Source organism: Diplodia seriata, assembly GCF_021436955.1.
Source record: "Diplodia seriata strain FDS-637 chromosome Unknown scaffold_6, whole genome shotgun sequence".
NCBI lineage: Eukaryota > Fungi > Ascomycota > Dothideomycetes > Botryosphaeriales > Botryosphaeriaceae > Diplodia > Diplodia seriata.
Genome location: NW_027117313.1, coordinates 2,198,631 through 2,226,215, shown reverse-complemented (window position 1 = coordinate 2,226,215; position 27,585 = coordinate 2,198,631). Strand labels below are relative to the sequence as shown.

Sequence of the window (27,585 nt, the reverse complement as noted above, 5' to 3'; positions counted from 1 at the left end):
CCCGCAGCCGCGCATCACCCCTCTCTTCGTCCTCTGTCTCAAAATTAGCTCCCAGGACCCGGCATCCCCGTGGGTGCGCGCGCGAATAAACGGACATGGCCAGAACCACGCAGATCGGACGGGAACACGAAGCAGACGCGAAGCAAGGCGGCGCCCCGGCTGCCAATGGCCCCGCAAACGGTACCGTGAGCTCGCCCGTCGATCCCAGCGAGAAGACAGACTACACACGGTGGAGACTGCTGGACCAGAACGGTCGCCAGACGTGGCACTACCTGGAGTCGGACGAGGAGGTCGCAAGATGGCCGCAGACCACTGCGGATAAGTATTTCCTGGGCCTGGACACTGTAGGTCACACCCGGCATCGACCTGCATCCGTGACGAGATGCTGGTGCCATTGAACGTGCGGGTCAGTCCATTGACGCTTTCTCATAGGGCCTCCCCGAGCTACCTCCCGCAAAGACGCCCGTGCAGGCCGTCAACAATGGCCTGTCGTTCTTCTCGCAGCTCCAACTGCCCTCCGGCCAGTGGGCCTGCGAATATGGCGGTCCGATGTTCTTGCTGCCCGGTCTGGTGATAACGTGGTACGTCACCAACACCCCGATCCCGGACGCCTACAAGACAGAGATCAAGAATTACCTCTTCTCGCGACAACACCCTGAGGATGATGGTTGGGGACTGCACATTGAGGGCCAGAGCTCCGTGTTCGGCACGGCATGCAATTACACCGTGTTGCGGCTGCTTGGTGCCGATGCGGAGGACCCCAGGGTGGTGAGGGCTAGAGCATGCTTGCACAGGATGGGGGGTGCCGTCAATGGCCCGCACTGGGCAAAATTCTGGCTCAGCGTCTTAGGTGTCACATCGTGGGACATTGTCAACCCCGTGCCCCCCGAGCTGTGGCTACTTCCCGACTGGGTCCCAATCGCACCTTGGCGTTGGTGGATCCATATGCGTATGGTTTATCTGCCCATGGGGTACATTTGGTCCAAGAAGTGGTCTTATCAGCCTGATAAGTTGGTGCTTGCGCTGCGCCAGGAGCTTTTTACCCAGCCTTGGGAAAGCATAGACTGGGCCTCGCACAGAAATAGCATCTCGGTGCACGACAACTACCACCCGAAGAGCTGGGTTTTGAACACAATCAATTGGGGCTTGGTCAACATCTACAATCCGTACTTGCGGGCAAATGCCTTGGCAAAGCGTGCCGAAGATTGGGTGTGGAGGCTGGTGGAGTACGAAGACCACAACACTGGCTACAATAATCTTGCTCCTGTCAATGCCCCCATGAACCTTCTCTGCTGCTACATTCAGGAGGGACCGGACAGCTACTCGGTGCGAAAGCACCGTGAAAACCTTCTCATCTACTTCTGGGTGAAGAATGAAGGTATGCTCGCAAACGGTACTGATGGCGTGCAAATCTGGGACACATCCTTCCTCATCCAAGCAGCATACGAGGCAGGCGTTTGTGAGGACCCTCGCTGGAGGCCAGTGCTCACCAAGGCTCTAAGTTTCCTCGACAAGCAGCAGATTCGCGAGGATATCCACGAGGCGGACAAGTGCTACAGACACAAGCGCAAGGGCGCGTGGGCTTTCAGTACGAAGGATCAGGGCTATCCCGTGTCCGATTGCACCGCCGAGGGCTTGAAGGCCGTGTTGCAGTTGCAGAGCATCCCCGACTACCCTCAGATGGTGTCGGAAGAGCGGCTCAAGGATTCGGTGGACTTGCTGCTCACCATGCAGAACCCGTCGGGTGGCTGCTCGTCCTACGAGCCGACGCGTGGGTCCGAGCTGATGGAATACCTCAACGCCGCCGAGGTCTTCGACCGTATCATGGTCGAGTACGACTACCCAGAGTGTACGACGGCGGTCGTCACGGCGCTGTGCGCGGCGCGCGCACGCTGGCCCGACTATCGCGCCGCAGAGATCGACGCCTTCGTCGACCGCGCTGTGACGTACATCCGACGCGCGCAGCGAGCCGACGGTAGCTGGTACGGCAGCTGGGGCATTTGCTTCACGTACGCGGCCATGTTTGCGCTCGAGTCGCTGCGCTGCGTGGGCGAGACGCACGCCACCTCCGAGCGCGTCCGGCGCGCGTGCGCGTTCTTCGTCGAGCGCCAGATGCCCGACGGCGGCTGGGGTGAGAGCTACCGTAGCTCCGAGGAGATGCGCTGGGTCAACCACGAGCAGAGCCAAGTGGTGCAGACGGCGTGGGTCGCCATCGCGCTCATGGAGGCCGAGTTCCCTGACAAGGATGTCATCACTCGCGCTGTCAGGCTGATCATGCAGAGGCAGCAGGCTAATGGCGAGTGGCTACAGGAGGCCATCGAGGGCGTCTTCAACAATAGCTGGTAAGTGCGATGCGATGAAATGTCTCTTGCGTATCTCCTTTTTCATCTTGCCTTCTTGTTTGGGGGCGAAGTGCTAACTTTTTTTTTCTTCTGTAGCATGATTTCTTACCCGAACTATAAGTTCACCTTCACGATGAAGGCGCTGGGAATGTATGCGAAGAAGTACGGTGACAAGCCTCTGTTGTAGAAAGCGGCGCTAGGAGAAGCGTTGCATTGCATCATAGCAGCATCAAAGAACGTCCGCTTGGGAGGACAATAAACGGGTCGAGTCACTTTACGATTGCACGGCAACGATGGCAGACGAAGGTACAGTGTATTATTATTCTTACTCCTTGTAATGATGGCTTGGATGTTCGGCCTTAATGATTATATTCGTTCTACATGACGATGGTGTGTCAGTGCATTTGCGGTTGGAAGACCTCGGTTCGCGAACAAATCAAAAGAAAAGAAAATACAAGGAAATCTCGAGAGCGAGGGCCACCGCTGTGAATCTTAGACTTGCAGTAAGTGGGATCGTCAGATTTAAGTTGTATCCTGGTTGCTTTTTAGCCGACGTGCATTAGTTTCGCTGCATGGCTCCCACCTCATTTGAACCAGCACACTACAACTGTTGCCCCTGAACATCGCATTTCCTCAGTTAATCCTCATAGCTCCCTGTCCCGTCATGAGAGGTCAACACTATCCGTGCAGTGTCCGCACCAACCACAGTCAGTGTCACAAAGGCCATAGTCAAGATTGTCCTCGTTACCACAGCCGCAGCTGTAATTAAAGCCTCCAGTCCCACCACCTATCCCAGTAGTGCAGCCATATCTCGAGAACGATTTTCCAGCGTAACCCCCACCGCGAGTGTGGCGTTGCCTGGCACGCTGACTGCGGATCTCCGGCTTACCGCGGTTCTCTCTTTTCAAGTGGAGGCGAAAGAGGACGGCAAAGCGTTCGCTTCAGCTGTTTGGCTTGCAGAAGCGGATTGGGCGGTAGCAGCTGCCTGCCTGTGCTTCGAGCGCATGTCACCCTGGTCAGTCGCTGATTGATCTGTACGCTTTGGAGATTGTTGTTGGTGATCGCGCAGCGCATTCGTGTCCTTCAAACCGTACGCGCTTGGACGAGCCATTTCCTTCTCTTTTTCGTCCGCGCGTCGTTCACAACAGCCTCGACATGTCCGGTCCTCTGACCTGATAGGTCCAAAATCTCCTTCGGCCGATCTTTGCTCCCCCTTCTTCTCTCCATCCCTTCGAGAACGGAGAGCCTTTCCGATTTGAGATGGAAAGGGCAAGAGAAGAAGTCGTTGCCGCTACGGCATACCCAGCATCCGCGGCGCCTAACCTCCCCCGCGGCACAGAGCGGGGCACAAGACACAGACCATCCATCGCCCTGGGGCTAGGCAACAGCGAAAACTTTTCTGCTTCTGCAGAGAAAACAGAGCAAGCATGCGACTAACCTTACGTGTGACCTCGAGGCTGTTCGTCGAACCATGGCACACGAAAACCTTCGTGCTCGCACACGCAGGAGCCTAGAAGCCCTTCCGGCAGAGCTCAAAGACAGGATACTGGCTCTCCTTGATTGCGAATCCTTGAAGCGCCTTCGTCTTTGTTGTAAATCGCTCGCCGGCGATGGGGCACGCCGCCTTTTCCATACCATTCACGTCGACCTTAGTGCACAGAGCATGGAGCGAGTCATTGGAATTGCGGACAGCGAGAGAGTCTCCGGCTGTGTACGGAATCTGGTCTTACTGAATTGGGAAGGTTGGCGCCAGTATGAATACGAAGAGTTCTGCTACAAAATCATCCTCAAAGGTGAACTCATGATCTGTGGCGGAAGATCTGGGCCGAGCACCACTAATTCGGAAGCAGACAGGCGAACCAGAGAAAACCAGGACGTTATGGAATCACTGTACGATGAGTACATGGCTGACCGCGACGAATGCAGCCTGGTATGGTGCCTAACAAATGCTCCGCCGTCTCTCCGTTTTATCCAAACGGATCAGCCTGCCACCGACATAGCCGAACGAGAATTGACAAGATACGAGCGATTGTGTCTAGGCTTTCACCATGCCATCTTGAAATTGTCGAACCTCAAGCATGTCGAAGCCAAGTTTGGGCGCCATTTCAATAGGATCCAGACTTGGCGAGACTATCAATTCGAGCCATCGAAATTCAATTCTCATGGAACTCATCCGAGCGACGACGTATACTTTGCAACCAGAGCCGTTCTGTTGCGGGCTCTCGGTTTGCGCAATTCTTTGAGCGACAGCTTGACATCACTGCACCTTGACATCACCGAGGAGTTGTGGGCTGTAGGAGAGCTCGACCGCTTCTGGAGGGAAGACGAAGAGTCGGGTTCCTACAGGGGGCACCTCGACGAAAACCTTGTTCAACGGCAGGTGCATCTGATGGAGGATTCCTTCACCCATCTCACGGATCTGCATATCCGGGTGCTTGAAAACGGCTTCCCAACTCCGCACAGGGACCTGATTTTGCCTCAACTGCTTCGAAAAGCAACGAAGCTGGAGCGTCTCGACCTTTCTCTGCCAACGAACTGGCACGCCGCGTCTAATAGAGAGCTTGAAGACATCCTCGGAAGAGTAGTAAGCGGCGTGTGCTGGCCAAGTCTGCGAGAAGTCACTCTCCAGGTAAACTTCACGTTCAATTCCCTCCTGAACTTCCTTTCGGCACATGCAAAGACGCTTACCTCGCTCACGCTGTACCGATGCGACATGCTTGACGGCACCTGGCCGGACATGTACAGAGCCATGCGTGCCATTCACTTCGACAAGCTGCACCATCTCGACTTCAGTGAATGTGCTGACGAAGATCTCGTTATGCTCTCTTTGCTCGTGTTTTCTCATGAGAGCATGGCTGTGTCTCATCACTCGCTGTACGAGATGAAAGAGCTGTGGATGGGGTATTCGGAGGATATCTACCCGTTCATCTTGAGACATACGAATTTCATGCCCCCGCTCTTCAGGTGCGGCTACTATGATAGCGAGGACGAAGAAGATGAGGCCGAATGTTTCTCATGAGAATGATTACGGGTGTTCGGCCACTTCTGTGGACCATTCTTTCCCTGAAACGAACCATGGAACCACACGTGAAAGAATCTTGGCTCGCACACTCTCGTATTCTTACTCAAATTCACCTGGAGGGTCACGTAAGAATTATAGAGGTACGCGGCGATGTCGGTTTACTAGAGTACCTGGTCAAATCTTTTTTCTCGCACCAACAGCCCCTACTTGCGACATGGCTATAAAGGATGTTTTAGTGTGTGCGGGCAAATCCAGGCTCCAAACCTCGCCGGTGTGATTTAATTTGGGTAATCGGGAGTTGTTACAAGAGAGCCAAAGGTCGGCCTTTCGGTACGGGGAGACAGTATATCGAAAGGGGGGTTTCACCAAGACTTCCGTGGCAATGTGTTTAGCTGTGTAACTCTCATCGAAAGGCTCAGCTATAGATAATGTGAGGCGTGGTCGTACGATACGCAGACATCACCCCGCTACATTGCCTTTGTGGTGAATGCTACGTATTCGGGCTTACGAATGGTGAAGTTGAGCAGATTTTGGGATCACCAAAACAGAACTTCCGTCTATCCGACGAATAATCTGCATCATCCATGTGAATATTGATCGATTCCATATGTCGCCCGTAGTCACTGTGGAGTTTTACGAGCAGAAAATCAACAACGAAGTGACAGCAAACAGACTTCATTTCCAGCATGACACCACCAAGGACCAGGCTTTTTCATATAGACCGCCCCGCAATACCCACACCACTATCAACAATTCTCTAATTCCCCTAGCCCTAGGCCGCAGACCACCGCATGATCTACTTCCACTCCACACTCCACGTGTTCTGCCCCTTCCTGAACGGCACGACCTCCACCTCCCCCTCCTTATGCCTCACGACTTCCACGACCTTCTCGCCCTTCCTCCTCAACACGATCCTCTCCCGACGCTCATCACCAACCTTGTAAAACGCCCGTCCATACCCGCTCAGAAAGCCCTCTAACCTCTCGCTCGTCACCTCCTCCTCCTTCAACCACCCCTTCGTCACCGCGGCCTCAAACGCATCCAGGACCAACTGCACAGCATACGGCTGCGTAAACACGCCCGCCGCAGCCCCGGGGCCGGACTTCGCCGTAATGGGATGCGGCGCGCTATCGGTGCCGAAGAAGAACTTGGACCCGCCCCGTGCGGCCGCCCGCAGCAGCGCGAGACGGTCAGCCGGCAGCTTGGCGACGGGCTTGCAGAAGTGGAACGCGTTGCCCACGACGTCGTCGACGGTGAGGTACAAGTGATGGGCGGTGATGGTCGCGGCGACCGTCGGCCCGCACGCCTCGACGGCCTCGATGGCCGCCTTGGACGTGCAGTGCTCGAGGATGATGCGCAGCCGAGGGAACCGGGCGTGTAGCTCCCTCAGCGTCGGCAGGAAGCGCTCCTCGGCGTTCAGCACCGTGATGTCCTCCGCGTCCGCCGACGCCGCCGACGGCGGCAGCTCGCCGTGCAGGTTGAGCACCATGTCCTGCCGCTCCATCTCGGCGAAGACGGGGTAGAAGGCGGCGTAGTCGACGACGCCGGCGGCCGAGTTGGTCGTCACGCCCGCCGGGTACGACTTCACGCCGGTGACGCCGGCCTTCTTGGCCGCGACGATGGTGTCGGGCGTGATGTCCGGGTGCAGGTAGAGCGACGAGAGGAAGGTGACGTTGGGCTCGACGGCTTGCAGGCGGGCGCGGTAGGCAAGCGTGGCGTCGACGGTGGTGAGCGGGGGCACGAGGTTGGGCTGTCCCGGGCAGAGAGAAGAGAGAGGTCGGGTCAGCTATGCGGGGGAGCCTCGCCAAAAAGGAAAGGTTCCTGTAGGGCAATGGTGGAGGGATTCCCGTACCATGACGTAGACGGTGTTCACGCCTCCTTGCCGGATGGTGGGCGTGACGGTCTCCATCATTGCGTTGTCGCGCAAGTGGACGTGCATGTCGGCCGCGGCGGGCAGCTCCAGGCCGTCAAACTTGTCGAGAGGCATCGTGGGATCGTCGGCAGTCTGGAAGAGGAGGATTGGAGGCGGGTACGGGATAGACGGCGAGGAGTTGAGAAAGTGTGGGGGGAGAGAGATAGAGCGTGGGGTATGGAGGGGCAGCTCAGAAATTCTGCGGCGTCGGCGATAGTCGGAGATACTTACTCCACACACATTGGCCAATCACATGGAGCTAGATACAGATCTCATTGCTTCCGATATGCATGTCTATGGAGAGTCGAGAGATCCCTGCACACTGTCGCCTATCTTACATGCACGAATGCATCATCCGTGTACAAGTATATGCACATAAAATCCACCGCCCGTCCGATGCTGAAGAAATCCATGCTTTAATTTCACACAGACGTAGTGTAATCTACCTCCTTCTCCTCTTATTTTGACCCGCCGCCTCGAACTCCCGCTCGGCCTGCCTCCTGTTCTCGTATTCCTCCGCCCGCTTTAGGAACTGTTTGCTCTGCGTCCTGCCCTTCGTATTATCCTCGTACATACCCGCCCTCTTCATGATGCCGTCCTTGAAGTCCTGTAGTTCTTGCCTTGTCTCCATGTATGACTTCTTAAGGCCGTCAAACGGGCCCTTGGAAACGGGTTTCTTATTGATTTTCTTATTGATCGGGCCGGACTTGGAGATGCTAGACTGCACGGTGGGCGGCTCCCACTTGAACTCTCCGGGGGACGTCACGCGAGCCTGCACGTCGATGACGCCGGGGTTAGAGAGATTGGGTTGCGGCCCGCCAACGATCGGGGCGAGGCTAAGCCAGTCGCGGACGGTTGGACTGCGGAGAAGCTTCGCCTGCAGCATACCAAGCGTGGAGGCGGCGAAGAAGGAGAACTGCACTGTGGCCGGTTGGGCAATGGTGAAGAGGATGGCGAGGCCGGGCATGAAGTAGAATAGGAACTTTTTCTGCAGGCCGGTGAACTGCTTCAGCGCTCCGGTTTCACCACCACTCTGTGCAAACATGTCAGCAAAGATCCGCCACAGCAAACTACTCGCTCAATTGCGGGATAAGGGTTCCGGCGCGAAACTAACCTTCGCGACAACGTGAATAAGAGCACCAAAAGAGATCGGCAAGATAAACCATGGATCCGGCACAGTGAGGTCGCTCAGCCACAAGAAGCCACCGTTCTCGAGACCCGGAACCGGCAGTGCTGCCATAGCCCTGAGTAATTTCCATGTGCAGTAACCGGTGACAGCTTGGGCGACGGGCGCATAGAAGGCCTTCCACGGGTTGATGCCCGCATGCTTGTAGACGCCCATGAGCTCTGTGCGCGCCATCATCATCTGATCCGTGTTGCCCGCAATGCGCGCTGCGTTCATCTTCGCGTTCAATGGGTCGGTGATCTCTTTGAGCGCCTGCTGACGCGCCGTCACGTCCGACGTCCTCGCGAACAGCGGGAAAAGCGACGTGCGCACGATGATGGCCGTCACGACGATCGAAGACCACCACGGAATACCCATCCATATGTGAACATGCTCGAGCAACCATTCGATACAAGAGGTCGGCCCCCAGCCATAGTCCAGGCCGACGGCTTTCAGGTAGCCGATCTGCTCCGGCATGTTGGCGAGGTTGGCCAGAAACTCGTCCGTGACGCCATCGACGCTCGAGGCAGCGGCCTCGACAGGGGCGCTGGAGGTGGCATCGGCTGCTGCTGCTTTGGAGTTCTCGAGGACCGACGACGTTGCTGCGGCGGGCGAGGTCGAGGCGAAGCGGATGGCGGACGCGGCGGAACCCACAGCAAAGGGCGTGCGGAGACCGGGGGCGTTCAGCGCGCTACGAAGGTCCAGCGAAGGGTTGCGGGCGCGCAGGAGAACGGGGGCTCTCAACGACGCATGCGTAGAGAACTGGATGCTCGGAGATCATGTCAGGGCTGGAGACTGGCGGCAGCGTGTACTGCCGGTTCGTGGAGCATACCTGTCTTGGAGCGCGCAGGGGATTCTGGAGCGCTAATCTGGCGCAATTGGCGGGCCGGAGCCCCCTGCTTTTCATCATGGTTGCTGAAGGCGCTGTGCTACGAAGTTTTCGTTGCTGTCGCAGATGCGAAGTGTTCGACAGCAAAACATTGGTTGCTGCAGCCCGCCGTAACCGCCGTCCGGCCGCCCGAGCGCGCCATTTGTGCAGCCCCGTCCTGCAGCATTCCACAGATCGTCCATCCAAGCAAGGGAGAATATGCAGTTGATAAATTCACTCTCCTTCAATTAACTGTTCATGTCTCTGCTAAACATACACCTCTTCTGTGTTTATCGAGCAAATCTTGCCGAGGCCCGGAAACCCACTTCGCATGCACAGGATTAAACACTCGTGGCTGCGCCACCTTCGTTAGTCCGGCCTGCCCCAGAATGTGATGCGGGAGAAGACGGCTTTTTGGAAAATAGAACATGCAAGGAAAAAAAGAAACATCATCGAGCTGAAACCACCGACGCAAATCAAGAAGCCATCAAACCCGGGGAATTGTACAAAATGCCTAACCCATTCTTCGCCTATCCATAGCTCCCGTTTTCCCATGCTATTCGCCTCGAATCCCTTCTAAGCGGATGCTGCCTCGTAACCGTCTGCTCATGTTCGGACATGTCCGTCCCAATCCGTGTGCGCCGCAAAGACGAGAAAGAAAATGTTGGGGATGACCGCCTAGTCGTGAAGGAACTCGCTTGTGTCTTCTTTCTCTTCCCTCTCGTCGCCATCCTTGACCGTCAGGTTCAACGCGTCTTCTGCATGGCTTGTGGGTGGCGGACCCATGCCGTCGCCGTCTGCATCGTTCGTCGTGAAGTCGGCAAAGAGATCTCGCATGCCCTCGCCACCATCACCAGCGCCTTGGCTGCTGTTGATGCTTGTTTGGAACAGGTTGCTACGCGCAGGGCTAGCAGCACCTGGATCCGCACCGAAAGGCGCACTGCTGCTGAACATGCCTGAATCTATGTTGGATGGTGTCGTCGGAGACGCCGGATTGAAAGGTGGAGAAGCCGCGCCACGGGCGTGAGGCGCGAACGCTGACATTGAAGGATCCAACGTTCCCGAAGCCGTCGTAAGATGTGGAGAGGTTGTGCTGCCGTACGTCGATGTCATGAGATTCGCCATGTGGCTCGGGTAGGAGAAGGTGGGCTGCTGTCCAGTACCACTGGGTCCAGCAATGCCATTGGCAGTCTCACTGAAGCCATGGGGAAGACCCGGAGGAGTGTGCGATTCTGGCTGAGACCCACCAGCCTTGCTCATGCTGTCACGCTTATCTTTGTCCTTGTGCTTGAAGTGATGCTGCTTCGTGCGCAGATGCTGCGGGAGGTCGTCCGGATTTTTGATGCCGAGCTGTGTCATTATTTTCTGCTGCTTGGTAGGGCGTGGCTTGCGCGTGGAAAGAGATACTTCCACTTTTGGCGGTGGCTCAGGAGCCACAGGTGCCCACTTGTGAAGCTCCTGGCGGAAGAAGTTTGTTTCATGAGCTAATAGGATGTCGGCACCCTCCAGCTTACGAAGATAAAAGCGTTGAGAGATGAGCTCTTCTGGACTTGACACCATCGGATTGACTTGATTTGCGATGAACACACGGAAATCTTCGGCCTTTTCAATGATGTTCATGAGGCATCTTTCCTCTTCGGGTTGGAAGGGCAAGTTGGGAATCTCGTCGCTCCAGTTGTTGAGATCTTCCAGCCTTGGGCGCGTCGCGTCGCGGGGGATCTTAACTCGATAGTCGCAGATAGGGCAAGTGTACTTGTCATCCTCCTTGACCTTTCCACGGGCAATCTTCAGGCACTTGCCATGATACCTGGTGTAAAATTAGAACTGACTAAGATGCGGGCAATCTCTGAAACTTACCACTCATGGCAGAGCTCGCACTCAATCATCATTCCCGCCTCGGGCTTGCGGCAGATGCAGAAGACATCGCGCGTTGAGCCGACGCCGTTCTCGTCCCCTGACACTGGAGTGTGTTCTCTCGAGGCAGGCTCAACGGGCATACGCGGTTGATCTCTAGTATCAAAGCATGCTTCGTTGCGAGCATTGACAAGGTCCATGTGCTGTTGCAGAATGTGCAAAGGCGCATTGGCTTTTCCGAAGAGCTTCTTGCCACGGCGCATCCAATCCTCATGTCTCTTCTGCTCTCTCTCAAGGTCAATAGTGCCGGGTGGCTTGCTGTTCAGCTCATTGAGGGCCTCCATAGCCTCACGGACCTCCCTATAGAACGGCCGTTTCCTGAAATCCGGATCTTTGCTTTGTTCGTAAAGCGCTTTGATCTCTTCCTGGGCATCGCGCTGCTTCTTCAGGATTGCCTCGACTTTGGCCAAAGTCTCCGGCGAGACGGGGAGGTGCTTGGCTTGCTGCGACAGCGCGTCCAACTGTTGATAATTGACCATCTCCGACGCCATGACTTCTTTGGCGGTCTTCTCCCACACCTCCCCCTTAGACTTCTCTTCCTTCAACCAGAGCATGTGCATTTCGCCCTCAGCGATGCCCATTTCCTGGCCGCGCTTGATGAAGTCCGTTATGCTCTGAAGAGAGTGGACACTTTCCCTGTAGGGGCGAACCTCGTCATACCACTTGAGCTGTTGTAACCACTTGTCAAGTTCTTCAACCTCGGGAATGTCAAGGTTGAAGCTCCGGCCAAGTTCGAGCAGATCATCCAGCTCTTGCGTCGGGTTTGAGCGCATGTTCCTATCAGCAAGAATGGCGCGCGCACGCTTTTGGAAGTGCTTGATGTTGTCCATGAGCTCTTGCAAAATGCCGATTTCAGTGCATTCGAAGGAGATGTCTTCCGCTTCATCAAGAAGCCTCTTGAGGGTTTCGACCTTACGAATTTCGCGTTCCCGTTCTTCTTGTTCCATCAGCTGTTTGGTGGTGGACTTTCGCGAGGGTCGTTCGTTCTTGCGGCGATGTTGTTGCTTGCGTGTGGTGAAAGCTGTTGCCCGTTCCACCCAATCGTTGCAACGATCGACGTACCGCTTGAGCTCAGGAAGACCAGGCAGCGCCCAAGGAATCTTCTCACCCTCACTGAGCAGCCTGCGAAGTTTCTTGAGCTCCGGCTTCGGCTCTTCTGCGAGATACTTGTCAAGCTCTGCGGTCCAGAGATCAGGAAGCGTACCCTTCTCGAGTACCTTTTCCATGACACCGCGAAGGTCTTCGTTCGTGATGCGGTAGATAAGTGTGTGGTCGCCATTTGCCCCAGAAAAGCGATGGTCTTCGGTCGTAGCGCAGCATTCGAACATTCCAGCGTGCTTCAAGCATACAACCTTTTTAGACTTTTTGCAGACATACCTCGACAGGTATGCGAAACCCTTGCAGTGGCTGCAGAGGTAGTCGTCTTCCGGAAGATCCCGATCGTCAATTTCGAACCCGATCTCACAATAATCTTTCGATCCACCTTCAACTTTGCACGGCTTCATGCTGACTTGTTTGTGTCGCGACAAAAACGCTTCTCGAACAGCTGATTCTTTCTCGTACATGCGCTGTAACGCGGGGCCTAACCATTTCGCGGTCTTGATAGACACGTCCTTGCTACCTGCGGCGGTGAGAAGAAGTTCATCGTGAGAGAAGCAGGGCTGACGCCTGAAGTCCTGTAGACGTTGAACGCCGTCTTCGCCATTAGGCTCCCAGTCGGCTGGTGCGAAGTTGACGGCCTCGTTGAAATTGAATCCGTGATTGAACCCTGCGTGATAGGCCTGAGGGAAAGTGATAACGAATTGTCCGGCTCGCTGGTCGAGGGCGTAAACTCTTACCCCCGCCTTCTTCAAGTGATCAGGAGTTAGAAGGGTAACAAGCTGGAAGAGCAAGTCAGGTTGGGTCTCGAATAGCTCCGGAACAGCTTCACGCATTGCGTTCTCGAACTTCTCTGCATCCTCGCCTGGTACGCCATACCACGTCTTTGTAGCCCCGAAATGCTGGTAGTTGGCAGAATAGCTGTAGTGGTCCTCGTTGTGCCAGCAGAAAGTAGAAAAACACATGCCAACGTAGAGCCAAGGGACGGTCATGCCAGAGATGTCGGATTTGATGTGGCGGAAGAGGGACTCTGGGTGCAGAGGTAGGATGTTCAGGTTCCATGGGTCCGTAGAGTAAGCATTACGTGGCTCCTTCTCCAGAGTTGGAAAACCACTCCCGTGTGTTGTAACGTGGACATCGGCACCGTACTCAACCTCTGGAACCTTATCGGTGACGTTCTCAACCAACTTCCAAAATTCTCTTTCAACGTCATCTTCCGTGGGAGGCCTCTTCGCGTTGAGTACGGGGTCGAACTGCTGCTTGTCCCGGAAATGTTCTGCCCTGAACTCCTGATCCTTTTGCTGGAACTGTTTCAACGAGTAAACACCGCCCTCGTCGAAACCGAACTCGCCATCACCAACAAGACATCTGGGGCAGTGCCAGTCATAGTCGGGAGTGGATTTCAGTGGCGGTTCCAAGCAGTAGCGGTGATATCCCGCGTCGCAGCTATCGCATAATAGGATCGCCGTTGGGTCGGAAGCCTTCCGACAAGTCTCACAGTAGTCTCCAGGCTTCTCCGTGGGCGCGCCTGTGCGGGGTGCTGACACACGTGGTTGGGTCATGTGGGATCCTGCCACAGTCGGGGCCGAGTCCTTCTTGAGACGTTTGCTCCGCCTTCCAGAAGCATCGGTTTCCCCATTCGCATGTAGCTCAGAGTCCTCGGATGGACCTCTCTTCAACTGGCTGAGATGGCCATTTGACAGGGGTGTTGAAAAGCCGTGCGGTCGAATCTCCGGCGTGTTGTTTGCGGAAAGATTCAACGGACTCTCGCCTAACCGTTGAGGGGTCGAGCGGGCGGAATGTTGGGCAGCTGATGAGCTGTTGATGGCCGAAAATCCAGTAGATGTAGGAGGTTGATGGGGTGCATTGACAGGCGTGAAGCCACCTGAATTTACGGCAGTAAACCCTGATGAGACCTTGAGAGGCGGGGGAAGCTCTTGGGCCGGTGGAAGTGGGGGAACTGAGCTCTCGTGGATAGACGCGTTCAGGGCAGCAGACGCGCGGGCTGCCGGCGAATCGGAGCGGAAGCTGCCCGGAGGAGTCTGCTGATGCGCAGGCTTCTTCAGTGGCGACGGCGCTGGCGAGGGAGTGAAAGGACCGCCGTTCTCAAACTCAAGCATCTGATGGACACCAGGCTTCGCGATCCGTAGGTATTCCTCATACGGATGGAGCCACTTCTGATACGAGTTCTTCAGCGATGTCGACAGCGAAGACATGATCTTGCCGCTGTAACCCAGATCCCTGCCGATTTCCGCCCATTTCTTGCCTCTGCACACACGGTCGAACCCGCCACGGGTTTCAACGGCCTTCTTCAACTTGTACAAGTCCAACGGCCGCTTGTCGACGCTTGGAAAGCGGTTGAGATTGTTGCCCCGTGACCTGTGGAATTTGGCAAGTTGATCGAGGTAATTCAAATTTGCTCGCGTGCCTGGTCTTATTAGAACTAAAGAGGGCGTAGCCAGATGGTGGGACTCTATTACTCACCTCCTTCAACAGAGTTGAGCGCCTGCTTACGCGTGCGAAAGTGAAACCTCTATAGGTCGCGTTAGCTGACCAGTCATTCACGAAGGAAAAACCTCAAGCGCATCTAAACCCCCATCGTCGCTGCAGCCCATCCCAAGATCCTTCACTAACGTACCTCGGTATCGATCGCGAAGTCGGGATTCCAGCTCTCGGGCGGGATGATCTTTACTATGCCATACTGCCGTGCCTCTGGGGCGATTTTACGCATGTACTCGAACGGATCCCTGAATTCCTCTGCAGTGGGGGTATATGACGGCGCTTCCTCGATCCCAAAAAGCCTGTTTGAACGCGAAACTTCACGGGCGGCTGTCGAGGTGCCGCGTCGCTCGACTGTCTTCATGTTCAAGGGCTGGGCCTTGCGCGCGCTGAGCGGAAAGCTGCTGGAGCCGTTGGCTTGGGTGTTGGAGGAGCCGTGCGACGTATTGTTGGCGGCACTCGACGCCTGGGCGACCATCTTGCCGCCTCGTGGCGCAGAAGTCGCCTGGGTGGGCTGGGCTGGACTTGCGCGGAAGGTTATCTGGCCAGCGGCGGGCCCAGGAACAGCGGCAGAAGAAACCGCCATGGTCTCGGGATGCAGCCGTGGCCGGCTCGGCGTGAGGGTCAGAGGTCGATTGTGCTTCCGGGAGTGGGATCGGAGGTCGAATGGCTCGGGCGAGGGAGGGTTTGGAGCGAGCAAAGAGGCGGCGTGTCCAGGGCGCTGCGGCGTGGGTGGGTTGAGATTACGGGCCGAGCATGTGGAGGATATCTGTCAGGGCAGCTTTCCGAATGAATGACTTGCGCCGGCGGCCGGGTCGAAGCTGCAGGCAGCGCGAGGATGCTGATGCTGCAGGCGCGGCCTGGATGGGGACGGGGGTGGCCAGGCAGGCTGACGGCTGCGACGTCTTCGGGCGGATATGGAGACGGTCGAATGAAAGGAATGTGAGCGTGGGCGTTGGAACTTGGCTGAGGGAAGGAAGACCGCCGCCGCCGCACGCCTACAGCGGATGCGCCTACCAGGGCTAGACCGCTTTCGCGAAGATCACTCGATTTTGATGTTCATGCGACAAGCCGCCGCCCGCGCTGACGGCCTCTCACGCAGTGCGGCAATTCTGCATTGCGCTCTGCTGCAGCCTGCCTCCGGGCCAGGCCGCCTGCCGACGTCGTGGCGTGCTGCAAGAGTCGTTTCGGTCGCCCATGCCCATGCCCATGCCCATGCCCGGCGCTCCGCTCCGCCGCCGCCCGCCCGCCTTGACGTCGCTCGCCCAAACCTCACCCGGCCTCGTTCCCCCGGTTGAACCTCACCTCGAGCCCGTACGCCACAATCCGCTCTGCTCGAGTACCAAGCGAATCCACCGCCGTTCGCATGCGTTCGCAGGCCTCGCTTGCGGCTATTGCAGCCGCGGCCATGGACAAACCGATCCCTGCCTTCTACTGTTGCTACCTCCTGCGGTCTACTGTCCGCCACGCTCGCCTCTACGTCGGCTCGACGCCCAATCCGTTGCGCCGACTCAGGCAGCATAACGGTCTCTCCAAGGGCGGTGCTGCACGGACCGACCGCGACTCTTTGCGCCCGTGGGAGATGGCCTGCATCGTCTCCGGCTTCCCTTCCAAGATCGCTGCGCTTCAGTTCGAGTACGTATAAGCACTGTCACGTGATCGCCACCTCAACATGCCACACTGCCAGTCCGCCCCGAACGATTTAGATTCCACGCAACCCTAAGCAATGGAGTTGATAGCAGGTATTGCGATTCGTCTTACCCGGTGCCATTTCTGCAGTCTAGTGTCTTTCGCGAGCGAGCAACCCGGCGATTTCGAACCTCCGCCCTGAAACCATGCATCGTTTAGTTATTGTTGCCCCGGCTTCTAATGCGTCTGCAGATGGGCATGGCAGAACACCCACATTACACGCCACATCCCCTCCGAGGACCGGATTACTGCTTCACGAAAGGGCCGCAAGAGACCCGTTCTCTCTCTGACTGACAGGATCTCCAACCTCCACCTTCTTCTACGCGTCAAGAGCTTCGAAAGATGGCCTCTGCGCGTCACGTTCTTCACCGAGGATGTGTACCGCGTCTGGGAGGACTGGATAAAAAGCACACCGCTCAAGATTCGGAGCAACATTCGTGTGGATCTGGAAAAGGCCGACGTTTTGAAAGAATTCCAAAGACCAGACGCAGAGAACACGGTCGACACTTCCAAGATGATTGGCAATGGAAAGGGCATCCAAGGTATTGACGTCAGTTACGAGAGTTTGAAAGCTTATCTGGAGAAAAGCGAAACACTCCTAGCAGAGGGCAAGAGGCTCACATGCGCGGTGTGCGACAAGCGAATGCAGACGGAGAAGTGTATCACGTTGGTCTGCCCACAGGAGGACTGCCGGGTTACCTCGCACATAACCTGTCTCTCAAAGACATTTCTGCGGCAAGAAGGGAAGCCTGATGCAATCGTACCTCTGCAAGGGCAATGCCCTGGCTGTGAGAGGCTAACGGAGTGGTCAATGCTCATGAAAGAACTAAGTCTTAGGACTCGCGGTAAGAAGGAGGTTGCCGCTCTTCACAAGAAGCGTAAACGCAAGGCGGCTTCGCCTTCAAAGGCGACAGCAGCAGCAATTGCTACAATTGCTACAGTCGGTGCTCTCGGAAGTGATGCCAGCTCGGACAATGAGTCAGAGTATCCGGACATCGAGAACACCTTACCGCACTCCATGAACAGCCGTGGGATGCATCCTTACGACAGTGATGGATTTGAAGATATCGACGGGTGGTACCACCAAGAAAACGGTAGTGAGCCAGATTCGGACACCGACTTCGATATGGAGGAATCAGAGGAGTTGAGCGTCACTGCCGCCCGAGTGCCGGTGACGCGCGAGCTCTCGCCGATAGTGATCGCAGACAGCGATTGGGATGATGCTGAGGAGCTCGATTAGAACCTGTGGTGCAACGAGGAGGCTTGGTACTCACTATACCCAGTCTGTGTAGAAGCTAAAATGATACCCTGGTTCATGTGCCCGCTCTACTTGTTCCCTCATAATGAATCCACGAGCCTCAAAGGACCATCTTCTTCATCCACCTTCTTGACGGCTTCCAAAACAGCCTCCTCCACTTTCTTTGCGACCTCATCTTCAACGTCTCCAGCATCGATACTCACAAAATCCTGACCTTCCTGCTGAAGCATCTTCATGTCGGCAAACAAGTCCCGCACCCGCTTCTGCATCCTGGCGGTTTCGTACTTTTCGCTACCGAAGCCACCGCGTTGGGCGGCCTTTTCAGGCGAGATGTCTAGAAACACAACGACGTCAGGGCGCGGTAGTCCTACTTCCGGATGCCTGGCCCACTCTAGTGAAAGAGACGGGTTGTCCTTCGCGGCCGAGTACACACAGCCAGAGTAGTAATAACGATCGATGACGACCGTAGTTCCCTCGGCAATAAGAGCTTTGATTCTGGCGCTGAGAGTAGAGCATTGCATCAGCATCGCTTGACATGGGAGTTGAGGAAGAGACTCACGCAGCTTCCCAACGATTTGCTGAGAAGAGTAGATGGATGACGTGGTCTTCCTGCTCGCTCGCGCCGGTCAGGTACGCGTTGATCATCTGGCCGATCGGCGTGGTGCGGTCCGGGAAACGCATGTGGAGCACGCGGTGGCCGTGTTCCTGCAGCCGCGCGACGAGACGGCCGCATTGCGTTGTTTTGCCGGCGCGGTCCAGGCCTTCGAAGACGACGAGCTTGCCGCGCATGGCTTCGTTTTCGAGCTGTTGATCTGTGTGGACGGCGGACCGGGCGATCGATGAACGTTGAGTGCGCTACTGGATGTTGGACCCTGTCGGTTACGGTATTGTTTTTTTCAGCGCGTTGGTCGAAGGCCCAGTAGTGCAAGGATGCGAGCCGGCCCTGATCGGCACCTGGGATTCGAGTGGGTCGGCCTCACGTGGCCGCGCCAACGACATCTCGTCTCGCGACACCGCCCTCGACTCTTCTCTTCCGCATCATCAAAGCTTAACACAAATCCAAGGGCGCCGTTGCGAGCCTTGCGAGTCTCGACCTCGCTGCTCATGCTCCGATGCCGTATAATTGTGTGAGTGATTCGAGGAGCCCACGCTGTCTAAGCAGCTTCTGCGACGCGACACGCTTTTCGCGATTGGAATCTGCTCTATTGCTGGGCGACAATACAAAAGTTCATAGTGTAGCTTTGTTGTTATTTGTTAAGCGGGTTGCTATTTCTCTCGCACACGCTGTTGGTGTACAACTCGGAAGTCATTGGTTCGCGAAGAAACCAGGACACCAGGGCAACAATTGATCACGCCACTTCATGTTGCTCAAGCATCATTTCCTCATAGCATGACTGTGAGATATAAATATGCTTCCAGTGGCTGTAGCCTCTAAGATTGTTGGATTCAGCGTGGTTGTTAACGTCCTTATCAGCCTCGACATCTGTCAACAGCTGTCCGACATTACCAGATGCGATATGCCTAAGTTGGACACACTGCAGTGAGCACAAAGTGCGTGGGGAGCCGGTTCGATGCTTGATACCGAGAGTGGCAAGCCGTGACCCTCTACAAGGCATCAAAGTCGTGCAGGGCAGGTGAGGTGGTCGACACATGTGAAAATGCCCTCTTCACACTTGTGCCTCACTGCGCGACTGCGCGACTGCCCCATCAGTAGACGATAGCACACTAAGCGAAGCGCACCGCCCTTACAAACATCTTCCAGAGCGCAACCTCCAACTCTTTTCCTCTTCACCGCGCACTCTGGCAAGCTCCACATCGATACCGTTGACTAGATATTCTGCAACCTCAGCTCCATATCGCCACCAACAGCATCATGTCGGCTTCCACCATCGACGTCGTGGCTCTCTTCACCGCCGCCACCTGGATGACGCTGAGCGGCACTGCGCTCAGCTCCAGCATCCACGTCCTCATGCGCGTTTTTGTCGGGTTCCTGGCCTTCTCCGCCGTCGACCTGAAGATCCTGGAGCCGCTCACCAATCCTGACGCCGACGACGACGACGAGGATAGCCGATGCTCCCTCCGCCTCGCCTTCTGTTGGGCTGGTCTTCTTGGCCTTCTCATTATACACATCGTCTTTCCCGGCCTCCGTCGCCTCTGCTCTGCTTTGGCTGTCGCTGTGCCCTTGGCACAGAGGCAGCAGCAGCAGGTACCTGGCGCTTGGCCATCGTCCCGGTCCCGGCTTGCGCCGTCATCGCCGCCAACCTCTCCTCCGCATTCGACCTCGGCCTCACCCGCCTCATCACCGTCGCCTTCACCCGATCCCGCCAACGGCAACGACAACTGGGAGGCTGACCATCGCGCCAAGATGGGCAGTCTCCCGGCGAACTGCTTCATCTCTCCTGCTGAGCTCGCTGCCCGCGGTAAGCGGGGCTACACTTGCCCTTCTTACGACGACGATGATTCGGCCCACGGGCCCGGCCCCAAGCCTGTCACGAAGCCCGCCGCCAAGGAAGAGCTCTTCCTCTTCGGCTTGGGGCTGGGTCCCCGGTTCATCCCTTCTCTACCCTCCACCATCCAGCCCGCGCCCGCTCCGGCGGAGATGGAGGAGAAGAAGAAGGATGGGGAGAAGGAAGAGGAGAAGAAAGAGGAGGAGGAGGATGAGAAGGAGGATGAGGATAAGGAGGAGGAAGTGGAGAAAGACGAGGACAGGGTCCCTTGGACCCGCGACGGATTGCTGGACTTTCCCAGCGAGTACAACGGCATCCGCGCCCGCTTCTTCGCCGCCGGTGCCGCCGACGCCGCTGTTCTTGCCACCCGCGATCCTGGAGCCCAGGATGATGAGGCCGAGGACGAGGTTCACGATGTTGTACGGACGGTTGACAGTGCCTCTCGCCGTCCCGCCATTTCCGGTTCCTCGTCTCTCCGCCTCCTCTCGTCCAGGCGCTACCAGGTTCAACCCAGCCGCCCTCTCCGCCGACGCCTCACTTGGTTCACCGCCAGGATCGTTGTCCCATCAGCGCCATCCGTTCGCGCCGCAGCTGTTCCCGCTGTAGCTGTTCCCGCCGACGCCTCACTTGGTTCGCCGCCAGGATCGTGGTCTCATTGGCGCCGCTCGTTCGCGCCGTCGCGCCCGCGTAGTGGCAACAGGTCGAGGAAGTGGAAAGTGAGGAGGCTGTTGGCATCTCCTGCCTTCTGAATGCGATATTCGGCTTTCATACCACGGGTTTCCTATGTTGGACCTTTTATTTGTCGGCTTGACCTCTTCTGTCGACCTTTTCTGATCCTTTGGCCTCCACCTAGAACGCTCCGTCGAGAAAACCACATGAACACTAGAAAACAGACAACCGACAAAAAAAGGCCCTTTTCGTTTATTCGATTGCTGAATTACTACACCGTTGTCGCATTAAACGCCTTGCATATCATCTTTCAGCGGTTTCTCCACTCAGCAAGCGTTCTTCTGTTCATGCGACACCCTTCGATTCAGCGTACTTTCTCCGTTCCACGGCGACATTCTGGTTTCCAGCGCGCATTCTTCCAGTCGGCCTTCACCATCGTATGGCGACTCCATCTATCCGAGGGTTCCTAATCATCTTCGGAAATGTATCCCATGCCTTTCCTCCACCAGGACCAGACGTTTCGTTGCTGCATGATTGCACCAAATTCTTTCACCGTTTCGACCTCAAACAGACCAATTGAGACATCGCGGTCTCCACGGGCATCATTCTCTGGCGCGACAGGAGCTGGGCGAACGGCTAATTGGTAGTCTTTATACCGGAGCCTCTGCGCGGCGTCAGTGAGGAGAGGTGATCGGGCAGCGCCTCTCCACGTACGTTAACTGACAACACCCAATTCCTCACACCATTGGCGCTCCCCTCGGCATACATGATCCCAGGACAGCCTCCGCTGCACAGCAAAGCGTAAACACCATGGTTGTCGGCGGCCTTCTTCAGATTGGCAACCTTCTTCCGAGAGGTGATATGATGGGTGCGGATCAAAGCATTGTACAGCGGGTGTGTTACGCGCGACATACAGGAAGGAGTGACAAAAACCAGGGAGATGTTCACAGAGGAAGGGACCTACCTAGCGTCCAGCGATCCAATGACGTCGGCGGTTTCGGCCTTCAGTTCCGGCAGATCTTCGGCGAACCCTACGCGTGCGCGGCGGGGCAAGCGCGTCTCTAGGCAGCCGGAGCTTCTGCGCGCTTCCACTTCTTACCCACAGGTACACAAAAGGCTTCGAGCAGGCATCCGCCATTGTGTACTACTGCTTCACCCCCGATCTCGAATTAGACGCAGCTTCTGCAGCTTCCTGACCAGTCTCACGACCCACCCTGACCACGCCTCGCTCTCAATCGTCATGGACCACGCCAAAAAAGCCCAGGATGCTCTGCAGGCCGGCCAGTACGACGTTTCCGTCGCGAAGTATACTGAGGCAATCGCGTCACAGAATACTGCGGTCTCGTACTACATCGGTCGCTCCACTGCCTACCAGCGCCTCTCGCCGCCCAACCTCGAAGCCGCGCTCAAGGATGCCGAGATCGCCGTGAATCTCGCTCACAAGCGCCAGAAGCGCGAGCTCATTGGCGAGGCCCAGCAGCGTCGCGCCGTCACTCTGTTCGCTCTGGGACAGTACGCGAACGCCGGACACGTGTTTGGCATTGTCAAGAAGTTCAACGAAAAAGAGAAAACACTGCCGATGTGGGAGATGAAGATCCAAAGCAAGCTCAAGAACCTGCCGGAGGACGATGAGGCCCGCAAGGTCACTGCTGTCGACGTGCCCGATACCGAGCCTGAATCTACATCCAAGTCTCAGTCCACAACGCCTGCTGACTCTTCCACTTCCAAGGCGGAGCAGAAGGCGCCGGCAACGGCCGGCGCTCCACAGCCCACTCCCGCGGACAAGGTCAGGTATGAGTGGTACACATTTGGCGAGAGCGTCACCATCAGCATCTTCGCGAAGGGCGTGCCCAAGGACAAGGTCACAGTCGAGATTGAAGAACGTAGTGTACGTTTCCTTTCGCAAACGTCGCGTCGCAGGAGCTAATTAAGAGCAGTTGGCAGTATCCTTCCCCACCGCGAACTCTACGACGTACGAACTCAATCTGGATCCTCTTTTCGCGCCTGTCGTTCCCGACCGGTCGACGTACAACGTCACTCCTTCCAAGATCGAAGTCATACTCAAGAAGGCTAGCTCGGGTCTGAAATGGTCTGCACTGGAGAGCAAAGACGAGTCGCTTCTCCAAACGGCCACCAACAGTGTTTCTGCCAAGCAGAGTGCATCGGCTCCGTCATATCCCACCTCGTCGCGCTCTGGACCGAAGGACTGGGACAAGGTGGCTAGCGAGCTGACCAAGCCCAAGGATAAGAGTGCCGATAGCCTGGACGATGATGACGAAGGCGGAGACCCTGCCAATGCCTTCTTCCGCAAGCTGTACCAGGGCGCAGACCCAGACACCCGCAGGGCTATGATGAAGAGCTTCCAGGAAAGCAACGGCACGGCTCTCAGCACCAACTGGGCCGAGGTCAGCAAGGCAAAGGTGGAGACGAGCCCGCCTGAGGGCATGGAAGCCAGGCAGTGGGAAGCTTGAGGCTGGCGTGGGCTGTCTTACTGCTCCCTCACCCAACGGATTGCTAAGCGATACCGTTTTCATTTATTTCTCCACCTTGCCGCCGGGATGGGCGATCTCGGAGGAAGCTCTACTTCAAGCTTATACCTTCGTTTGTCAGAGGGCATTGCAACGGCGTATGGCTTATATTTCTCTCTTTTAATTGCGATTGCTAGCACTGGTGCTCAGGTGTTGCGGGATGAGATGGAAATTATTACATCGATATCTGGTATGGGTAAAGGGAGCAATATGAATTCCAAAAAGGGGCAAAGCTGGCACGTAAGGGGTAGTTTAATAGCCACAATTGAGGGTACTGTAGTCTTTCAGCTGCTGCGTGTGTGTATTGTCATGATGGACGATATATGAGGATGAAACAGACGGGTTGAACTTGGCCAATGGTAAGCTGAGATTAAGTAAGACGGGCGGAATGACATCTGGCCGATGACTCGCGCCCTCGCGCTCCCGAGACCCCGAGACCCGGACGGAGCAAAACGCGGGGACCTTCACCACTGCTGACAAAAGGCCAAACGAGATCGCGAAATGCATTGACACCGCCCATGGCACGTTCCCCGAATATTGCTCCAGACCCCCCTCCGTTAATCAGCGGAACTTTCGGGCATTTGCGTCCGAGAGCTGCCGTCATTTCTGCCAACACGGCCCACACTGGTCTGCAGACCTGCAGCTCTGCAGGTCTGTAAGTATTCACTCGCCCGACCAATCATGTAGCTCTCTCTGGGCGGACGCCTAGGCGAGGATCATGTTTCAACGGCGTGTTCATACGTCAGAATTGGCCAGCCGTGGTGGATGACCGACCACCACGACCCAGGCGGGGCCAAGGACCACGAGCTGCGGGGACTAGTAGGGAGAAGCTTGGAGTCTCACGCAACGGCCTTGGTTTTACCTTTTGCCCCTCCACCCCCTCCTGGTGGCCGCAACACGGTCCAATTGCCCCTCTGCCCACACCTCGCTCCTTCGTGCCTTTCTTACCCCCGTCCACTCAGTCACCAGTGAGACCAAAGCTTTCGTGATCGTGAGATTCTGGAGCCTCGGGCTGGGCCGTATATAAGCGCGCTGTCTTCGGTGCGGAGAAAGAAGCTATCTGATCATCGGATAAACCAGACCGTCTCAACGACGGCACAGTCAACCAAGATTCAGGCAACCTCAAGACTCTTTGCTTGGTCGAAGCCTTGCATTAAATATCGCCTCTCTCCCCTTTCCAAACTCTCCACAACACCAAGATTCCCCACTCGATACCCAGCCGATCACATTTTGAACAGAAGCATGGCTACCTCCACCAAGATCCAGCTCACCCTCAACGAGAAGCCGGCTTTTTCCGTTGCGCCGCTGAGGAAGGACTCGGCCGACAAGGTATCGGAGCTGCTGCAGGAGAACCATGAGAAGCACCATATTTACTTCAACAACGATGGATTTCACGTAAGCTCTCGTTCATCTCTTTCTTCCAGCCGTGTCTCAAGCACTTCCAAACTTTCCATCGCATTCGGCTAACCTATTCCTTTCAGAACCACATCGTCCACCACCTCCTCACCCTGTACGCCCTCGGTGCCACCCCCTCTTCCATTCAAGCTGCCTACGATGCCAACAAGACCTACCAACGCCCGCCCGTCCCCGTCGACCAGCGTGTTGCGGCGGACCTCAGCAGCCGGTCGACCTTCGCCGCGCACCTCGGCGACGAGGCCCACTACAGCGACTACCTCGCGCACTTTTCCGGCGAGCTGAACGCCAAGGGCGTGCCCGCGGTGCTCCGGGAGTACCTGTTCGCGCGCGACGAGCGCGCCGATGATCTTCTTGTGCGCACCTTCGCCGGCTTCGTGCACCCGCTGATCCACCTGGGCTTCGGTATCGAGTTCTCGCAGCCCGCCATCGTCGCCGAGGCCCTCGCGCAGGCGGCGACGCATGATGCGTGGATCGGTGATTATCTGCTCGGCGCGGAGAAGGTGGCGGAAGAGCGGAAGAAGGGTAGAAAGGCGGATGCTGGCGTCACGCTCGTGCAACTGCTCGACGAGATCAGGGGTAACGAGAAGACGGCGAGCGCGGCGCGGTGGGAGGACCGTAATAGACTGCGTGACGGCGTGATCAAGAGGGCCGGCAAGGAGATGTGCGAGATCGCGGCGAAGTGGATCGTCAGTGACGGCGGTGCGGAACGGGAGCTGGAGCGCAAGACGGCGGAGATGATCGACGCGTCTGGTAGGCTTTCTCTGCCCCGGGCATATTTCATATCGAATTCCATCCCCTGAAGTGCAAAGGACTAACCAAACCACAGTCTTCTTTACCGCCGCCGCGCAGCGGGCCCCGCACACTCACAAGATGGACTTCTTCTACATGCACTCTACCAATTCGTCCATCTTCTTCACTTCCTTCCTCACTTCGCCGCTCTTCCCTGCCGAAGCCCGGGCCCGCCTTCTCGAATGGAAGGGCCGCTTCGATCTTGCCAACTACGCGTCCCGCGGCGCGCCCAAGCTCACGCCTGCCGAGCTCGTCGACTACCGCTCGCGCAACCACGCAAACGCTGACTGGCAGCAGTTGTTCGACTACGTCAATAGCTTCACTGAAGACGACGGGCATGTCTCCAAGCTGCTGCGGTCATTCGCCAACGGCGCACAGGCATGCGATGGGCTGCGGCAGGAGGAGAGGGAGAGCTTTGCCATCCAGGGGCAGGCGCACTGGCTGAAGGCCGCTGCCATGGGCATGGACGGCGTGCAGGCGGGCGGCCCCAAGTGGGTCAGGAGCTGCGGGTTCGAGCAGGCTTGGGCGGAGGTGCCGATTAGGGCGGGTGCGGACGAGGGCAAGAGGTCGCAGCTGTGAGTTGAGCGCCCTGGTCCGCGGGTAGCTGCGACGCTGGCGACTGGCAGCTTCCTCGTAGTTATCGCCCAATGTATACTTCATCTCGCGCGCGTCTCCGTCTTCTTCTCCTCTTCACATCATTATCATGACAATCATTATCATGAAATTCATTCGGAAAATATTTTATATATTTTTCCAAACACTCATCGCTTTTGGCCTCCGCCTGGCCGCTCGCTGGCTGTGGGGCCTCCTCAGGTCTCAGCTCCTCGGCTGCGCCTGGTTCATCGCTTCTTGGAGGCGGTGGACCAGCCGTTTGGAGAGGTGCTCCGTGGTGAGCGCAGGCCGCAAGGCCTTCCAGAACAAAGCCCTGCGTGAATTCGCAGAGGACCTTCGCGGAGCGCTCACCACGGGTTGGCTCGTAAGTCCTTACTGTGCTCGATCTTTGACCAACTTCAAGCTAACTGTGTGCTCAGGCGGAGTTAATCGCCGATGGCTGCCTTTCGGGGTGGGCAGCGCGGAGGCAACCCGCGGGCCACACTCCCAATTGACAAGTACGCTACCAGCAATGGTAGCGGGGAGTGGCACCTCTCCATGACAATGCAGCCGGGGGCTGAGGCCTGAGGCAAAAAAAAAAAAAAAGTGAGTACAGCGGATTCCACTCAACCCCTCATACGAAGCTAACCCTCATGCTCCAGAAAATTCGAAAAAAAAAAAAAAAAGTGAGTACAGCGGATTCCACTCAACCCCTCATACGAAGCTAACCCTCATGCTCCAGAAAATTCGAAAAAAAAAAACCCCAAAAAAAAACGACAAACAAGAGAACGCCTCTGCGCGCGGCCAGCTTGGCGTCCTCTCGAACGATAATACAGGTCTCCGCGGAAAGCACGACACATTCTTATGGGCTGAGTGGGTGGGAAAACACAACACATTCGTTCCGCAACATCATCGCTCTCCAGCATCTCGGCGCCGTCGGACATACATCTCATGCGTTGTTGTCTGGGACACGATACCGTTCGCCGAAAGCCACGGCCGTTTGGATCCCGCAACCTCATTGATGCGACCGACATGTTCCGCTCGTCACTCGTTCAGTCACATTTGAAGGCTTGGTCACGCATCCGTCTCCAGTTCCACACTCAGCAGTCAAGAGGTCTCTTTATTCCTGGCTACCTTCGAAACCAACGGCCTTCGGGACTTCGGTACCTCGTTCCCTCACTTTGAACTTGGCAACAATCGTTGGAGACAACTCGATCTTGCGTTACCAATCCACCTCGCGAACACAAATCCTCCATGCATCATCAGTTCCAATCAGTTGTCTATCGAGCCTTGGCTTCCTGCAGCCTGTTCCACCCGAGGCTTGCCTGTTACGCATGGCCTTCTCATCCAGGCCAATGTGTCACCTCCAGTTATTCAT

General features: G+C 56.5%; 11 protein-coding genes across 11 annotated transcripts; 7 read left to right on the top strand and 4 right to left on the bottom strand.

Annotated features, from left to right (window-relative positions):
• Nucleotides 1–95: 95 nt before the first annotated feature.
• On the top strand, nt 96–2,529 carry ERG7A (Lanosterol synthase erg7A; the record flags this gene model as incomplete). Its single annotated transcript, XM_066777985.1, has 3 exons — nt 96–344; nt 433–2,342; nt 2,439–2,529. The coding sequence occupies 3 exons, from the start codon at nt 96–98 to the stop codon at nt 2,527–2,529; spliced, it is 2,250 nt and encodes a 749-aa protein (XP_066632080.1).
• A 1,708-nt stretch (nt 2,530–4,237) lies between these two features.
• Nucleotides 4,238–5,361, top strand: SLS55_006555 (uncharacterized protein; the record flags this gene model as incomplete). Its single annotated transcript, XM_066777984.1, has 2 exons — nt 4,238–4,241; nt 4,382–5,361. 2 exons carry the CDS (start codon nt 4,238–4,240, stop codon nt 5,359–5,361), a joined length of 984 nt encoding a protein of 327 aa, XP_066632079.1.
• A 799-nt stretch (nt 5,362–6,160) lies between these two features.
• Nucleotides 6,161–7,351, bottom strand: URA4_2 (dihydroorotase; the record flags this gene model as incomplete). The annotated part of the gene is made up of 2 exons (XM_066777983.1): nt 6,161–7,114; nt 7,217–7,351. The coding sequence occupies 2 exons, from the start codon at nt 7,349–7,351 to the stop codon at nt 6,161–6,163; spliced, it is 1,089 nt and encodes a 362-aa protein (XP_066632078.1).
• Nucleotides 7,352–7,718: 367 nt separating this feature from the next.
• URA4_1 (dihydroorotase) lies at nt 7,719–8,918 on the bottom strand (the record flags this gene model as incomplete). Its single annotated transcript, XM_066777982.1, has 2 exons — nt 7,719–8,309; nt 8,391–8,918. 2 exons carry the CDS (start codon nt 8,916–8,918, stop codon nt 7,719–7,721), a joined length of 1,119 nt encoding a protein of 372 aa, XP_066632077.1.
• Nucleotides 8,919–9,987: 1,069 nt separating this feature from the next.
• Nucleotides 9,988–15,406, bottom strand: SLS55_006552 (uncharacterized protein; the record flags this gene model as incomplete). Its single annotated transcript, XM_066777981.1, has 3 exons — nt 9,988–11,116; nt 11,167–14,740; nt 14,956–15,406. 3 exons carry the CDS (start codon nt 15,404–15,406, stop codon nt 9,988–9,990), a joined length of 5,154 nt encoding a protein of 1,717 aa, XP_066632076.1.
• A 780-nt stretch (nt 15,407–16,186) lies between these two features.
• Nucleotides 16,187–16,465, top strand: SLX1_2 (Slx4p interacting protein; the record flags this gene model as incomplete). Its single annotated transcript, XM_066777980.1, has 2 exons — nt 16,187–16,190; nt 16,221–16,465. 2 exons carry the CDS (start codon nt 16,187–16,189, stop codon nt 16,463–16,465), a joined length of 249 nt encoding a protein of 82 aa, XP_066632075.1.
• An 81-nt stretch (nt 16,466–16,546) lies between these two features.
• Nucleotides 16,547–17,749, top strand: SLX1_1 (Slx4p interacting protein; the record flags this gene model as incomplete). Its single annotated transcript, XM_066777979.1, has 2 exons — nt 16,547–16,551; nt 16,702–17,749. The coding sequence occupies 2 exons, from the start codon at nt 16,547–16,549 to the stop codon at nt 17,747–17,749; spliced, it is 1,053 nt and encodes a 350-aa protein (XP_066632074.1).
• A 98-nt stretch (nt 17,750–17,847) lies between these two features.
• CDC8 (Thymidylate kinase) lies at nt 17,848–18,556 on the bottom strand (the record flags this gene model as incomplete). Its single annotated transcript, XM_066777978.1, has 2 exons — nt 17,848–18,262; nt 18,327–18,556. 2 exons carry the CDS (start codon nt 18,554–18,556, stop codon nt 17,848–17,850), a joined length of 645 nt encoding a protein of 214 aa, XP_066632073.1.
• Nucleotides 18,557–19,640: 1,084 nt separating this feature from the next.
• Nucleotides 19,641–20,963, top strand: SLS55_006548 (uncharacterized protein; the record flags this gene model as incomplete). Its single annotated transcript, XM_066777977.1, has 1 exon — nt 19,641–20,963. The coding sequence occupies one exon, from the start codon at nt 19,641–19,643 to the stop codon at nt 20,961–20,963; it is 1,323 nt and encodes a 440-aa protein (XP_066632072.1).
• A 1,160-nt stretch (nt 20,964–22,123) lies between these two features.
• Nucleotides 22,124–23,354, top strand: SGT1 (Cochaperone protein; the record flags this gene model as incomplete). Its single annotated transcript, XM_066777976.1, has 2 exons — nt 22,124–22,771; nt 22,821–23,354. 2 exons carry the CDS (start codon nt 22,124–22,126, stop codon nt 23,352–23,354), a joined length of 1,182 nt encoding a protein of 393 aa, XP_066632071.1.
• Nucleotides 23,355–24,653: 1,299 nt separating this feature from the next.
• On the top strand, nt 24,654–26,195 carry SLS55_006546 (uncharacterized protein; the record flags this gene model as incomplete). The annotated part of the gene is made up of 3 exons (XM_066777975.1): nt 24,654–24,806; nt 24,893–25,577; nt 25,654–26,195. The coding sequence occupies 3 exons, from the start codon at nt 24,654–24,656 to the stop codon at nt 26,193–26,195; spliced, it is 1,380 nt and encodes a 459-aa protein (XP_066632070.1).
• Nucleotides 26,196–27,585: the final 1,390 nt, after the last annotated feature.